The sequence below is a fragment of the Chionomys nivalis genome, chromosome 3 (assembly GCF_950005125.1).
Source record: "Chionomys nivalis chromosome 3, mChiNiv1.1, whole genome shotgun sequence".
Taxonomy (NCBI): domain Eukaryota; kingdom Metazoa; phylum Chordata; class Mammalia; order Rodentia; family Cricetidae; genus Chionomys; species Chionomys nivalis.
Window position 1 is genome coordinate 61,495,892 of NC_080088.1, and position 15,621 is coordinate 61,511,512.

Genomic DNA, 15,621 nt, shown 5'->3' on the forward strand with positions numbered 1-15,621 from the left:
TTGAAATAAGTCTTGCTATGTAGCCCAGGCTGGAACCAAACCCGAGAGCCTCCTGCCTCTGCCCTCCAAGTGCTGGGACTAGACATTATTGACACACCTGGCTCACTGCATAGGGTTTTGTTTTGTTTCTGCATATGCGATCTGTACTTTTCAGATAAACAAGCTAACCAGACCTACTTACTGACTTCTGATTTTTCTTCTTTCAGTTAAGAGCTTAAATATCACTTCAAGTCAGTATAGACTGACTTCATTTTTTAACCATTCCAGAAATTTTATAGCTGCACTGTAATTTAATAACATAAATAGGTCTATTTATAATTTCATAAAGAACACTCCTGAACACATATTATACAATCTCTATTATGCCTTTTTTGAAACAGAACCCTGCAAGGTTGCCCCAGCTGATCTTGAATTCAAAGGCTCAAGTGATCTTCTTGCTTTGGTAAATCTGGAGGCCTGTGTCACTGGGCCTGGACAGCTGCTAGTATTATGGAATAAAGTAAAAACTTGGGTTGAACCTGACAGTTTGTATTTTAGGACACATTAAATTGCCCGTTTAAAGTGCTAAAAGAAATGTTCCTGAAAAAAAAACAAAACAAAACAACAACAACAAAAAAGACAATTTTCAAGTAAACAAGCAGCCCAGGCACAAATGTGGATGGGTCAAAGAAGAGATCACACAAGCTTGCAAAGCCATGAGGAACAAAGCCAGACCCCTAACTGTGCCCAGTTGTTGGTAGGAAATGGAGTCTCAGGATGGTGCACTGCTTGCCTAGCATGCAGAGTGCCAGGCTGGCTCCAGAGCACCACAAAAAAACCAAACAAATGAGTTACTATCTATGCCTTGGTGCTGTCACCGGAAAGCTTGCTCCGGGAATGGGCACCTCCCTTTTACTCTGGGAGGGAAAGCCCTGCTCAGCGCAGCAAGCCTTACCTGGAGATGCTCCTCGGGCACGGTAACGGGGCCACACTTGGTGTGCACCGCACACTCCCCCGTGCAGTACCTGTGTGGATCGTTCTCCTTCCGGAGGTACTGGTTTGTCGCACATTGTCTTTGGGTTATCCACACATCAAGAATCACAAAAAAAAAAAAGAATAGTTCACAGCAGTTAAAATACAGCCACACGCTGGTAGCCACTTGTGCTGCCTGCCACCAATTAAATTACCTCTTCTCCACCATCATGGAACCCAAGTCTCTGAACCATGAGCCCCAAATAAGCCCTGCCTTGGTCATGGGATTTTATCAGCACAACAGAAAAGTAGCTAATACACCTACTACATTACTTCACTAAGAATGGTTACTATTAACTAGGCAGACAGTTCACTAAGACTTCAGTTTTTAGGGAGTCCTCTTGACTTGGGTTATCAAACATCTCACAAAGCAAATAGTACAACCACGTGGAGGAGGAAGGAGGCGTGGTGACATCAGCTTACAATGAAAGGGGTCATTCAGCCGGGGCTTCTTCAACCCTTTTAAGTTCTGTGTCTAAACACACGTAATAATTCCACTATAAATTCCATGCATTGCCACATGGTAGAAAGGGCAGTCCACAGAGCTAACTGGATGGAGAAAAGTGATCACTGATGTTCATACCTGCTAAGTAAGATCCTGCCGGCAGGTCGACGAACCTGAAATGTTTTCTCTAAGTAAGAAATAGCTTGGGGAAAAAGTTTGTTCTAGATAAAACAGAAAATTTAGTTAGAATTACAATCATGGATACAGTGTGCTTAAGAAAATAAGCATAGGGTATTAATGGCTAGGATTCTAGAACACAGACACCTGTCTGAGGTCATGTGGCAGCAGAGAGTGAATCTAGGAGGAAAAGCTGGATCGTGTTCTAGTGGGGTTTGGGAATACAGCATTAGGAACTTTCCCAGTTCCAACTTACCCACCCGAGAAAACATAATCGCAGCCACTGATGACTAAGAACATTAATGAAGATGTTTACTCCAACTACTAGTGACTATTTCAATTCAGGGTTGATTTAGATTCTGGTATTAAGGTGGCTTATGTTAAGAAAAATCTTATGTAGAAGCTCATTAAGTTCTGTGGGCCATAGAGAGCTGGCTTAATATGCATTGTGAGGCTCCACCCACAGTTAAGGATCGATGAGGACTGGCGAGACAGCTCAGCAGGTAAAGGCACCTGTTGTGGAACACTGAGAATCCTATTTCCATCCTAGGGAACCCACGGAGCAAGGGGAGATCAAACCCTGAAAGCAGTCCTCTGACCACCACTGTGCCTGTTTGTGCATAAGCATGTGTGCATGTACACACACACACACACACACACACACACACACCAAGACGAGATGGACTCTATGTAAAAACAAAAACAAAAAATCTCTGGAGCCGGTGAGATGGCTTAGTCATAAAGGCATGTGCCAAAAAAAGCTTGATCCCTGATGGACTTAATTCAATCTTGGGAACTGTGACAGAACGAGAGCCACTTCTAAGTTAGCCTCTGACTTCTCTGCGTACACCTATACTGACATACACACACACACAGAGTAAAGAGGAAATAATAATGCCTCGGCCAGGTCACACTGTCCCACCAGTCAATCCTCATGCGGAGAATGCAAAACTGCCCTTTGTGCCCACCCTGTCCTCAGCATGCTCTGCTCCCTCAAAACTTGACAGACTGACGATACCAAATTATAAAATGATTAATTCAATGTTAAATTCTAAGTTTCGCTAAGCATTATCATAAAACACCGTTATTAAAATGAAAAATACATTTATTACCAAAATCTTTTCTTCATTTATTCACAAACCAGTCATGTATACATTGTTCTTTTTCATGGGAGAATTAGCACATAATAAAATGTACCTGTCTGAAGTATCTACTTCACGAATATTTATTATTACATACCTTTACAAGGTATCTTTTCTCAGGGAGCAGCCTGAAAATGATGAGAAAAACGTAAGAACTGGCGTTCGCTCTAAGGGGTGGTGACGTAGCTCATAAGGGGCGGGAGGGTACTTGCCTAGTGGGAACTACTACCACACAAGAAAAGTATGGCCACCCTAAGTCACAGCACATCCTATCTCTCTGACTGTATCTCAAGGGCCCTAGGACATTCCCCCACAGAAGCACACAGCTGCATATTTGGGAGCTCTTCTTCCCAAGTCTCAGCTTACTGCGACGGGTCTGTGAGACATCACCCTGTGCCCAAACATGGAACTAAGTCTGACCGCACACATCTCACTCACGCAGAACGGTTAGGCTGGAGAAAGACACGGACTGCTCTACTTCAGACTCGTCTGCCTGCTGTCTGGACCGCTCTTGGATGACATTCCAATTATGTACAGCATCTACCTAGCAAGTAATTCTGTAAACTTCCTTATTAATGTTCATATTTGCAGCCCCTATTATTTTTCCTTTAAAAACTTACTGACAAGCGTGCTCCAGGTCTGCAGTCAAGTAAGGTCGAATTTGTTCTTCTTAAATTATTCACGATAAACACATTTTAATTACATACCATGGCCTTTGCCTACTCAGAATAAAAGGCAATTTCAACTCAGTTCTATTTTAGAGTTACTCCTAGTTCTTTTAGAGTTATTTCTAGCTCTATCTATAAATATTATATTAGATAACCACAAAAATATCTTCAATCCTTAGACTGACAATAGAAAAAGATGACAAGGTTGAGACAGGAAGATGGGGAGTGAGTTTGAGGCCAGCCTGGGCAACATGGTAAGATGTCTCAAACCAACAATACACGGATGACAAAGGGACGGCAAACTTACTCTTCAATGCTTGCATCATAGACAGTCTTGATTCGCAGGTGCCCATCAGCGTCTCTCCTGACCACATGATTCGTCTTAAGATGAACCTTACTTATGACCTAAAAGAAGGAATAGTTTGAAAACTCTTTAAAAAAGGTTGTTATGACATTTTTCTTTATATAAGTAGAATTTAAATATAATGTGTTTATTTAACTACCCAATTGAGACCTAAACAAAATTAATGAGCCAAGTTTAAGTGCGATACTCCCCTAAAGTCCCTTACTTTACATTCTAAGATGTTAGCAGTCCTGCACACCCAATGTTTCCCAAGCAAATGCTATCGTCCGAGAGATAAGTATTTTGAACTTGAGTGACGTGAGTAAATCACCATAGTAACAGCAGCTGCCAAAAAGGCTTGGGCTTTGCTAATATTTGCAGTTTGTCACATAGTCTAGTTTTGCTGATTCCAAGTCTTTAGAAAATGACAAGAGAGGCAGACCATTATTCCCAGCACAGCGGAAGCAGGGGCAGTCAATTTCTGTGAGTTCAAGTCCAGCCAGAGCTACAGAGTGAGTAGGGAGACCTTGTCTCAAAAAAGGAAAGAAACGACAAGAGACTAAAAGTGTAAGTGTGCACGCGCGTGCGTGTGTGTGTGTGTGTACACCCAGATGCACATGCACATGTGTGCACACAAATGTGGCGGCAAATGCCCTCCACCTTGTATTTAGAGATAGGGTCTCTCACAGGCTTGGAAGCTATCAAGGAGGCTAGGCTGTTTGGCCAGTAAGTTCAGCAGTGCCCCGTCTCTGCTTCCCCAAGGCTAGGATATTCATGTCTGTTTCAGTTTTAAACCAGGTTCTAGAACACTAAACTCAGGTCCTTACGCCTGAAAGGGAAGCACTTCACCAAATGAGCTATCACCCCAGCTCTAAAGAACCTTAGGTCACTTTTTAAAACTTCATACAAGAGAGTGCTTCGTTTATCTTTTCCCTGGGTACCATTTACATGACCCCTACCCCTTAGTAGAAATAAAAATTACAAAGGTTTAGGGGCTGCAGAGATGGCTCAGCAGTTAAGAGCACTGGCTGCTCTTCTCTAGGACCAGGGATTCAGTTCCCAGCACCCTCATGTCGGCTCACAACCGTCTGTAGTTCCAGTTACAGGGGATCCAACACATAGAACAGGCCACAGACAGACTGCAGAATCCAGAGCATAAAGTTTAGCACTAACATCAAAAGTGGACATGGAACTGCTGGCTTCCGGAAATGGAATGGTAGCTTCATATACATATATTATCACATTTGGAGGAAATATTTGAAAGGAATATGACTTGAGGCTAAATCCCAACACCTGGGATGTGGAGGCAGGTAGAGGCTACAAAGTCAATTCCAGGCCAGGCTGGGCTGCATGAGCTGCTGATTCAGAAAATGAAACGACAAAGGAATACTATCTGAAGGCACTGGAGGACGAAAAGGCACAGCTTGTAAGAATCTACTCAATATAGAAACTGGGGACTGGAGAGGTGGCTCAGTGGTTAAAGAGCACTGGCTGCTCCTCCAGACGACCTGGGTTCAATTCCCAGCACCCACATGGCAGGCAGCTCACAACTGTCTGTAACTACAGCTCCAGGGGACCCGACACCCTCACACAGACACACAGGCAGGCAAAACACCAATGCACATAAATAAACCTCATCTATATAGTGCACCTCTGATTTATAAGGCTACTTTCCCCCCCTGGGAACACACCCCATTCTGGTTTTGCATAGGTGGCAGAATGCAGACAGTCTTACAAGCTTGCTAGGGTAGAAGTGTTCAGATCTTCCAGCACCACTGTTACAGGAGAAAGACTGCCAGAGGGGCAGCCCACAGTGAAACTACCTAACGAAAACTCAACAGCCATCAGCACAGACAAGTGTGACCCATGCTGAGGAAGAGGAGCAGAAACTAACCCTATGGACCTGAACTGAAACAACTACTTTAATGAAGCGCTCCTATGCTCAAAGGGTTAAGGGGAATAAATGCATAAAATGATGAGGAAGTCCAGCAGGCAGCAATGGAAAGAACCAGGTGTGTGTGTGGGGGGGGGGGGGCTGGCTTAAAAGAACACCGACTGAAATGAAAAGCTCACTGCAGAAGCTAAAGGACCAGAGTCAGGAATGATGCTGCACTCTGGAAACCGAGGCAGGGGGATTGGGAGATCAAGGCCAGCCTGAACTACACAGCAAGTTCAATCCAGTCTGGACTACAGTCTTTTTTTTGTTTTGTTTTGTTTTTTTTTGTTTTTCGAGACAGGGTTTCTCTGTGGTTTTGGAGCCTGTCCTGGAACTAGCTCTTGTAGACCAGGCTGGTCTCGAACTCACAGCGATCCGCCTGCCTCTGCCTCCTGAGTGCTGGGATTAAAGGCGTGCGCCACCACCGCCCGGCTGGACTACAGTCTTAAAGAAAAAAACCTGGAGACAACAAAAATATCAGATAGCGTTCAGAGGTGCTATTCAATGCGACTTATGAGTCAAGTTTGGGCTACACAGCTAATGCAAGGCTAGTCTGGTTACGGAGACCCCGTCTCAATAAAATACGTAAAATAAGGCAGCTGAAATACAGTGTCATGATAAACGCTACAGCCATGCCCGTAGGCACACGGGTGTGTAAGACAGGGGCAGGACTATCAGATCGCCACCATCCTCCAACTCACAACTAGCCTGGGCTGTATGAAACCCTGGCTCACAAAAACTGCAAAGCAAACAATCATAACACAACCACTTAATATTCTGGCTCATAGAGTAAACAGCCTATACACCACATTCTTGGAAATGCCTACAAACCGAGTAGGCTGAAATTTCTGAGCTGAAATGGTTTTTCTCGGTAAAGCTTTCTTGATACAAGCGAACCACCAATCACACCATGCAGTCCGGTCTCAAGTGCTGCCCCTTGTTTACTCGCAGAGGAGTAGTAACCATAGGGCTGCCTCCAAATGAAGGACTAGTACAACACAAATGGTATCTCAAGAAACTTAGGTCTAAATTACACTGCAGGGCAGGTCTGAGAGCTAAGTGTAACCGGAGTAGAACCTGGTTAAGCGCCAGGATACAGGGCAGATAAGGCGTTCTGTGGAAATGGAAAGAACATTCTACTGGGCTGGTTTGGTTAGGCAGATCTGAGGTTGAGACCTGAACTAAGACCAAAGGAATTTAAACTGGGAGAGAAAGGGGTGGAAGGAGGAGCAGACTTTGCAGGGGTAGGGGGATGGGATAAAGACAGCACAGCGATAAATAACTAGAAAGCAAAGCCGGAACTTTGTCTCCAGAGAGCTCTCAGCAGTCCTCAAGAGCAGTTGTCTTGTTCTCCCATAAGCCGCTTCCCAAGTCTTCAAATAAGCGGTTCCCGGTGAGGTGCTTGGGGGAGCAGCATCAGGATCTAGGGATCAGAACCGTGGGGATCCATGCCAGACCTCCTGAGTCTGAAAGTGAGGGAGTGGGGCAGCAAGCTGTTTTAACAACTGCTTCGGTTGCTTATTCTGGTGCTCGCCCAAGTTTGCAGGGCTCCTGGCTAAAAGGAACGGGAAGGGGACAAGTGTCTAACTCGGGCGCTCTGCCGGGAGCAGAGGCTGACGGCGGACCCGGCGCTAGCTTCCTCCTGCAGAGCACCTGCAGTCCGGCGCCCCGGACGCCACACCCTCCGTGCTACCCCAGCACGCCCTCGCCCGGCCCGCTCGCGCCCCGCTGCACCCTACCTCAGTGTCGGAAGGGACGTGATGCCGACACGGCGGCGAAATGCTCAGGGAGACGGGAGCAGCCGCGGCGCCGGCCGGGAGCCCACCCAGCACGAGCAGGACGCCTCGCACCCACAGGCAGCCGCCCCAGCGGCCCCGCGGGCCTGCTCCCAGGCCGCCCGCTCCTCCAGCCCCAGCCGCCGCCATCTTCGAGCCGGCGTCGTTACCATGGAGTGCAACGCCTCCCCGCCGCCGCCCGCCCTGGCTGCGGACAGGTGGCGGGCCCTCAGCCGCCTCGCCATTGGCCGGCATCACGCCGGGTCCGGCGGAGGACCGGGGCAGCGGCGTCCGTGCGAGCGTCGAGCAGGCCAATGAAGGCGGCCAGGCAGCCCACGTGACCCGAGCTGTGGGAACCCAGGGCTAGCGGGGATTAGTGCGGACCCGAGGGGCGTGGGGGACGGCTCCTCGGAAGCCGCTTGTCCTACTTCATTCACCAGACCCCTACGCGGCAAGTGCCGGGACGCTTATGGTCTACTGAACCAGATGCCTTTCAGTCCTTTGCAGCCTCATCGCTTAAGCTGCCTAGACAACCGACTAGGGTTACGGTATTTGTCGGGCAGCTAGTCTACCCAGTATTAATCCAGGAAAAGTTGGGTCGATCCTAACTACGTCATGTTTGAAGCCTTTGCAAAACTCATTTCCATGTCATAAGTCATTCCTTATACCTTTCTCTACTTAGCTAAGATGCCTGATTCTTACGAAGCACTCCATAGGGACTCTATCCAGTGTTTATTGCCCACAGCGCCAAACGCTTCAACTCCTGTTCATTTTTAACAGGCTCCGCAACCTTGTAAACGTCTATTCATCTATTATTGAAACCTTCATAACCAACTGCTTTTAAAATGGAAATTAAAAAATTAAGTTTAAATAATTAAATTACCGTTTACAGAACCCACTCTACTTCAGTTGTCAAACTGTAAGATCACAAATCCCACCTGACTTCAATTTAGTTGCCAAGATAACCCAAAAATATTAATCTTTTCACACCGGTTAATTCTCAGTAACGGAAAAACTTTCATTACACTACCCCCGACCTCTCGTTTCTGTTCACCCGAGTTAAAAGGCTCCGTTCACGCCGTGTTTTTTCTAAACACATACTTTACACATTACAGCATACTTTATTCCTGAGGTTGCTGGTCACATCCTAAATGAGCCTCAAACACAAGTTGCTTTGACTTTTTGAAAAAAATTTCCATTGGAATAAGCTCAAGATTGGCACTTCCTACCCTTGAAACCTAGAATTTCCAATGTGAACTCCCTTAAGGATCTAGTGAGCTAACCTACATTTGTGACTGGATTGAGAACACACTCCCAACTAGGACTTGCAGAATGTCGATTTCAGCTGGAACCAGTCAGTCTTTCCCCCAACATGGCTCCTAGGACAATCATCTTAGGAGGGAAGGATTCAAGACACTCTAGTGCAGGGCTGGAGAGACGGCTCAGTGGTTAAGAGCATTGCCTGCTCTTCCAAAGGTCCTGAGTTCAATTCCCCGTAACCACATGGTGGCTCACAATGGTCTGGTGCCCTCTTCTGGCCGTCAGGCATACAGACAGAATATTGTATACATAATAAAAACACTTTAGTGCTAATAGTCCAGGCACTTTGCAGTTCAAACCGGTTAGTAAAACCACTCCTAGCAACCTACAACCACACATGTTGAAGATATTTCTTGTACGTCCTCAAAAATACAAGTATTTAGAGCTGTGCTTACTCTCTTAAAAATATGCAGTGCAAAGCCATTTTCCAAAGGCTTTCCCCAACGTATAGAATGTGACAACAGCCGACACAATAGTCCCTCCCACTCAACCCATCCCATCTCGCCAAGCAAGGCGAGAACCAGCATTCAGATCCTTCAACTCCTTGTATTGCACTTTCCCCATCAATACTAATATGTATGTTCATCACAGCACCTCACCCCACACACCCAACACAGTCTAGATTGAAGTTACTTCCCCCCAAAGTTTATTCACCCACCATGCCCAGCATTTAAGCATATAAAACTCTGAGACAGGCTCTCACTACACCGTTCTGGCATCAAACGTGTACACCACTTCACCCAGCAAAACTTTTCGTTTTTTATATTTCTCGAGACAGGGCTCCTCTGTGTAGCCTTGGTTGCCCTGAAACTCGCTCTTGTAGACCAGGCTGGCCCAGTCAGAGATCCATCTGCCTCTGCCTCCCCTCAAGTCCCTCTGTTGGACTGCCACCACCCGGTGACAACTTATCTTCTAAACATATGCATTTGCCCAATTCTGACCATTATATAGAATTTACTTCCACTCTGAAAATGCCAGACAAGTCCCACTACCTTAAACACAGGGAAAACTTTTAGGACAGTTCTGGTTAAAAAAAAAATTACAAGAGCACAAATTCACTTTTATTTATTTACTTTTCATTGGTTTAAATCCGGGATGGGTACAGCATCTGGGGAAAAACAAAAACATTAGGTGAATATTGTGTACATCATCAAATACACAGTAAGGATCAATATCCCATTATCCTATTACTCACCCCCAAAATGAACTTGGTGGTCCACATCCTGACAGTAAGGAAGTTTAATCTGAACAGCACCTGGCCTTTAGGAAACGTAGCCACCAACACTCACATGTTCACTAGCTGTGCCACACCCATCTTCTTCAATGGCCTGTCATCTCATTTTGAGATAGGCCGCTCAAGAACCCACAGTTCCCTGACACAGGAAGACACTGGGCCTTCCTGCCAGACCCAGTGCTGCCATTTCAGACATACTGCTGTGTCTGACTATTTTGAGGCTTCTGGGGAAAGAACTTAGGACTTCATTCTTAGCTTTTACCAACTAAGCCACCTCCCCAGTCACAAGGACCAGTGCCCCTTCCATACTTAAGCACGTAGTGTTAATCAGGCTTCTGAACTGAGCTATCATTCTCAGCCCCTAAAACAGCATTCAAAGCAGTAATAAAATTCTCAAGGGATGGTGAAATGGTTCAGTAGGTACAGGCACTGTACACCAAGCCTGGCCATGTGAGTTCCATGTCTTTGAATTGCCAAGTGGAAGAGCTGACTCCCCAAAAATTATCCTTTGACCTTCACATACTGCATACCCACACACATAAACATAAATGTAAAATAATAGCCCAAAAATGTAAGTATTAATGTAAGGTATGCTGGCACTCAGTCTAACATTGCCACCATTTTAGTGTGGACCCTAACTAAAATAGGAACAATTGACAAAAATCTTTTTTTTTTTTTTTTGGTTTTTCTCTAGAACTAGCTCTGTAGACCAGGCTGGCCTTGAACTCAGAGATTCCTGGGATTAAAGGCGTGCACCACCTCGGCCCAACTTTCTTTTTTGTTTTGGAGACAGGGTTTCTCTGTGTAACAGGCCTGGTTGTCCTGAAACTTACTCAGAGATCGGTCTGCCTCTCTCTGCCTCTGGGATTAAAGGTGTGCACTATCACACCTGGCTAAATAAATCTCATCTTAAATCTACAACTAGAGCCCATGGCCTGAGACCTAGAATGAGCATGCTTTCCATGCATTTTGCCAAGACATGACAGACATGGTAAACCATACAGCATCCCTCCCACTGTCCCCCTCAACATGTAAGACACAAGAGGAGCCTGATGGCAATGGCCTGAAACCCCATGGACCTGCCTAGGCTAGAGTGCATTTCAAGACCAGCCTGCTCAGTTAGACCTTGTTTCAAAAAAAAAAAAAAAGATTAACCTTGTCTATATAACAAGTGCCAGGCCAACCAGAGCTACAGTGAGACCTGTCTCAAAAGACACGACCTTAAACCCTTCCAAAACATCCCCCTGCCAGTTAGCTTTAGCAAAATTGGAGACTCATATAATTCATTTGAGCACCCGCTTTCACTTTGCTTCACTCTACCAACAATCAGATGTTCTCTAACTTTTCACTTCAGTGACACTCACACAAATCTTTAGTGGTAGGTATAAGGTCACCCCTCAGACTGACCCTGAGGCATCAAAAGAAGCCATTTATTTTGTTGTCTGTACTCACCACACGGATTCTGTGTCCAATGGCTTTTGCAGGAAGGTTACTTCGGAATTTGGCACGGACCATGCCACTGTTTCCATGGGCCCGAGTTACTTTCCCCCAGATCACTCTGGTTTTGTTTGGTTTGCCTCCAGGTGTCACTGTGTTGCTGGTTATGGGAGACAAGCATGAGAGCTCAGCGACAATACAATCTGACACAAGCTCACTAATTCCCTAGGAGCCCGGGGCTTTCTCTAGATATCCACACACAATTCCTTGAGAAATTGTAAAAAAGAAATGTATAGAATATTCACTCAATAGTTCATATATACCAAACAATTTTCCTAAGATCATAACCACTAAAGCCTACTTGGGATAAAAGAAACAAGTGGAGACTTGGATGCACAGGTTATCAGAGGACCAGGTGCTGGGATTAAAGGCACACACCACTGAGGCCTTCTGTTCACTTCCAAGTAGGAAAAGAGGGACAAGAGAACCCGTGCAGTATCCATTTTAAAACACACAAAATACCCCGAGGGACGAGTATGAATAGAGATACACGTAAAAGTATTCAGAGGAAAATGAAAGGTTTTAACAGCTGTAGTCTTTAACCACGTTAGAGCCGATGCTGCCTATATCCAATACTACCGGCCAAAAGGTGCCTCTCCAACTTCCTGTTCTTCATGGCCTACCTCTAAGCAGAATCAACAACAGCAGCAAATTTTCACTACCGCTTCTAATTTTCCAGTAGGAAATCAAGTCATCAAATACACTTACTTCTTTGCTTTATACACATAAGCGCATCTCTTGCCCAAGTAGAATTCAGTTTCATCTCGGGCATAAACGCCTTCAATTTTAAGGAGAGCTGTGTGCTCTCTCTGGTTCCGGAGACCTCGCTTATAGCCAGCAAAAGTGGCCTTGCACCACAGCCTGGGACACACAAGGAGAGCATTGTCAATAGACGTTCGTCTTTCCATTTAACTTTAGCAAACCGCCACGACTTGCTTGAAGTAACCCCGACTCAAGCTCTATCTTCTTCCCCTCCCGCATTATTTTAAATTTAAGGTTACACGCATACCTTCCAGACATACTGTCCTTTAGAAGTCCTGTTCCCAGCAGGCCTGAAAGCAAACAAGATCTTACATTAGAGCCACGGAGCGCGTTCCCACCTGTCACCTCCTGATCGCGAGCACGCGGGATGAACCCGGGAACATTCCAAGTACTGGGACCCCTTAACTCGGCCACGCATCTACAGGAGCAGAGCCTGGCGAAATACTGTGACTTCTGAGAAGGAATGACAACTTTCGACGCCGAAACGTGGGCAAACGCTACGTGTGCGGTTAGACTCGCTAAAGACGCAACTTCTAGAAACTCCGTACGGAACCCAAAGGCAAAACTCCGCCGAGCACAGAGGGCACCCACGCCAAGGCCCGGCTGAGCGGGGCGAGCAGCTGCTGGACCCCGGCTCCCGGTAAACCAGGACGGGGGAAGCGAACCCGCTCACTCCTCGCCGAGGACCAACCGGGACCGGCCAACTCTCCTCCCCAACACCATCAGCCACTCATCTCCTCCATCCCGCCCTCCCTCTCCCTAGAAGCCCCAGAAGCCGATGGCGGGCAGGGTCTCCGAGATGCAGGGGCGTCTCGGTGAGCGAAGCGGATGAACCCACCCCAGTAACCGGACCCCAAAGCTCAGCAGCACGAACTGCCCTCACCTCCACAGGCGCCAAGATGGCCGAAAGAGGACGGCAAGGCCCGCCGCGCGGCCTTGTGGGAGGCTCGCCCCGCCCCTCGCCGCGCTTAGGCCGCTTGCGCTCCGCCGGAAAGTCGGGATCAGGGAGAGGCTCGACTCGGCCAAGCCGCGTTCAGGAACCTTACACTCTTTTGCTGTTCTTTCATCTTTGTAAGCGGCAACACGTATTACTTTAAAAAAAAAAAAAAAGGCAAAATTGTAGTCGACTAAGAAAAAGGCAAAGGTCCTACCAAAAATGGGGGCGGGGAGGCCTGCGCGTTGCCATAGCTACGCCTTAGTTTGGGTCCCGCCTCCTGCCGGGCTGCTAGAAAGGTGAGGAAAAGCAATGGGGTTTTTTTGCTTTTATTTTTTCCCCTCTTTCCAGAATGAAGACTGGGATTCTATCATAGAGGAAAGAAAAATATGGAGCACGAAGGCAGGGGAAACGCTCCCTTTTCTTTGCTCTTTTCTTATCTTCCATCTAAACTTTATCTTTCAAGAAAGGAACAGGGCGGACTGCAGAGATGGCTCTGCCATTAAAGGCTAGCCTTAACCAAAAATATAAGAAACAAACAGGCAGCCTTGTCTATAAGAGCTAGTTCCAGGACAGGCTCCAAAACCACAGAGAAACCCTGTCTCGAAAAACCAAAAAAAAAAAAAAAAAAAGAAAAAAGAAAAAAAAAGAAAAAAAAAACAGGGCATGGTAACCCTTGCCAGTTGATCTCAGCACTCACTCGGGAGGCTCAGGTAGGAGGATCTTGTCACAAATTCACAAATTCAAGGCCAGGCTGAGTTAGATAGCAAGGTCCCATTTTAAACTACAGCAAAGCACGGGTCGTGCGCGGTGCTTGCTTGTAATCCCGGTATTCTGGATGCTCAAGCAGGAGAATAGAAGTTCAAAAGCCATCGCCAGCTTCATCGGGATTGCAAGGCGGCCTGAGCTATGTGAGACCCCTTCTTAAAAGGGGGGAGAGGGAGCAGGCAAAGTGAGAGATATTTTCACTCTTCCGTTCTTTGCTTGACTTGTCGGGTGAGGGTGAATTTAGTAGACTCGGATTCACATTTCCTAACGACTGTGCATTAGTTGGGGGCTGATTATTCATTAATTCAGCAAGTAATTCACTGTATGACTGCCACTATGGAGACCAGTGTAGGCTTGAGGGCACTGCAGTAAATACTTCTTCCCTCTTGCTGCCCACACGGAGGAGCAAACTGAGCACGCAGGTTCTTGTGTCTGTAATTCCTGCACTTGGAAGGCTGAAGTATGAAGATCGCTTTGTGTTTCAGGCCAGAGGTACATAATCTGTACAATGATATCCTAGGCTACAGAATAAGACCCTCCATCTCTGCCGGGCGATGGTGGCACACGCCTTTAATCCCAGCACTCGGGAGGCAGAGGCAGGTGGATCTCTGTGAGTTCGAGACCAGCCTGGTCTACAGAGCTAGTTCCAGGACAGGCTCCAAAGCCACAGAGAAACCCTGTCTCAAAAAAAAAAAAACCAAAAAAAAAAAAAAAAAAGACCCTCCATCTCACTCCTGCCCCCCCCCAAAAAAAACCAAGACAACAAGCAGACAGAAAAAAAAAAGAGAAAGATGGGAGAGGCACACACCTTTAATCCCAATGTTATGCTTTAGATAAAACGCTACAGTTCCCCTAGGGGGGAGCCACGCTGGTGGATGAGAGACAGAGACAGATAGGTGTGCCATTACAGAGTGAGGTTGGATATTTATTTAGTAGGTTATAGAAGGGAAAGGGAAAGAGGAGAGGGAGGGAGAAGGAGGATGGAGAGAGAGGCAGAGAGAGAGAAATGCAGGGGGGGGGGGAGCCACGGCAGCAGCTACCTCTTCAGGAGAGAGATGGAAAAGAAGGAGCCTGCCTTGGCGGGGCTTGTCTCCTAAAGGGACAGGACAGACCATTACACCTAGGATTTGAGAGGCAGAGGCAGGCAGATCTCTGTGAGTTCCAGGCCAATGTGTTCTACAGATATCTAGTTACAGGATAACCAGAGCTACACAGAAAAACCCTGTCTCAAAAACCAATACAAAACCAAATGTTGGGGCCATTTGGAGTCCTGGCCTCCAGCTGCTCCTCCCCGTTAGTGACCTTTTCTTGCCCTTTTGATTTGAGCTTCTGAGAGCTGTGTCAAAGTTGTTTAGCAACCCTGCTTCCTGAGTGAGCACACATTGCCCTGGCCTTAACCAAGGATCAGGTGATGAGGTCTTTACCTGTTGACCCACCTGCCTGGGGTAGGTATAAAAACTCCATGGTGGGCTTCTTCTACCAGCAGCTTGAGAGGTGTGTATGCGTGTTCAATCCTGACGTTCTTCGCTCAGTTTCAGTTCCAGGCCGTGCAGGCGTGGCAACCAAAAGCCTGTTTATGCATACATGCGTATGTCACTTGTGTGGGCGC

At 46.7% G+C, this 15,621-nt stretch overlaps 2 protein-coding genes across 3 annotated transcripts in view; both read right to left on the reverse strand.

Annotated features, from left to right (window-relative positions):
• Lmln (leishmanolysin like peptidase) overlaps positions 1-7,662 on the reverse strand; it is a 59,478-nt gene extending 51,816 nt beyond the window's left edge. The window contains exons 1-5 of the mRNA XM_057765386.1: positions 7,462-7,662; positions 3,751-3,848; positions 2,873-2,903; positions 1,595-1,677; positions 935-1,052 (exon numbers count right to left, since the gene is read on the reverse strand). Coding sequence (XP_057621369.1) covers positions 935-1,052; positions 1,595-1,677; positions 2,873-2,903; positions 3,751-3,848; positions 7,462-7,647 — 516 coding nt within the window. The 5' untranslated portion in view covers positions 7,648-7,662. The remainder of the gene's footprint in view (positions 1-934; positions 1,053-1,594; positions 1,678-2,872; positions 2,904-3,750; positions 3,849-7,461) is intronic.
• Positions 7,663-9,793: 2,131 nt separating this feature from the next.
• Rpl35a (ribosomal protein L35a) lies at positions 9,794-13,231 on the reverse strand. 2 transcript variants are annotated; one of them, XM_057764906.1, is made up of 5 exons: positions 13,149-13,167; positions 12,558-12,600; positions 12,257-12,409; positions 11,504-11,648; positions 9,794-9,925 (listed from the first exon to the last, which is right to left on the reverse strand). In XM_057764906.1, the coding sequence occupies exons 2-5, from the start codon at positions 12,566-12,568 to the stop codon at positions 9,902-9,904; spliced, it is 333 nt and encodes a 110-aa protein (XP_057620889.1). In that variant the 5' UTR covers positions 12,569-12,600; positions 13,149-13,167; the 3' UTR covers positions 9,794-9,901. The 2 variants fall into 2 exon arrangements, with proteins under 2 accessions (XP_057620889.1, XP_057620888.1); XM_057764905.1 differs by lacking the exon at positions 13,149-13,167 and adding an exon at positions 13,194-13,231 and having other exon boundaries at positions 9,795-9,925.
• Between the last annotated feature and the right edge of the window lie 2,390 nt (positions 13,232-15,621).

Coding starts and splice junctions, on each gene's coding strand:
- Rpl35a (XM_057764906.1), bottom strand. Junction 11,649..12,256: donor TATGTGTATAAAGCAAAGAA/GTAAGTGTATTT, acceptor TCCCATAACCAG/CAACACAGTGACACCTGGAG. Junction 9,926..11,503: donor TTGGACACAGAATCCGTGTG/GTGAGTACAGAC, acceptor GTTTTTCCCCAG/ATGCTGTACCCATCCCGGAT.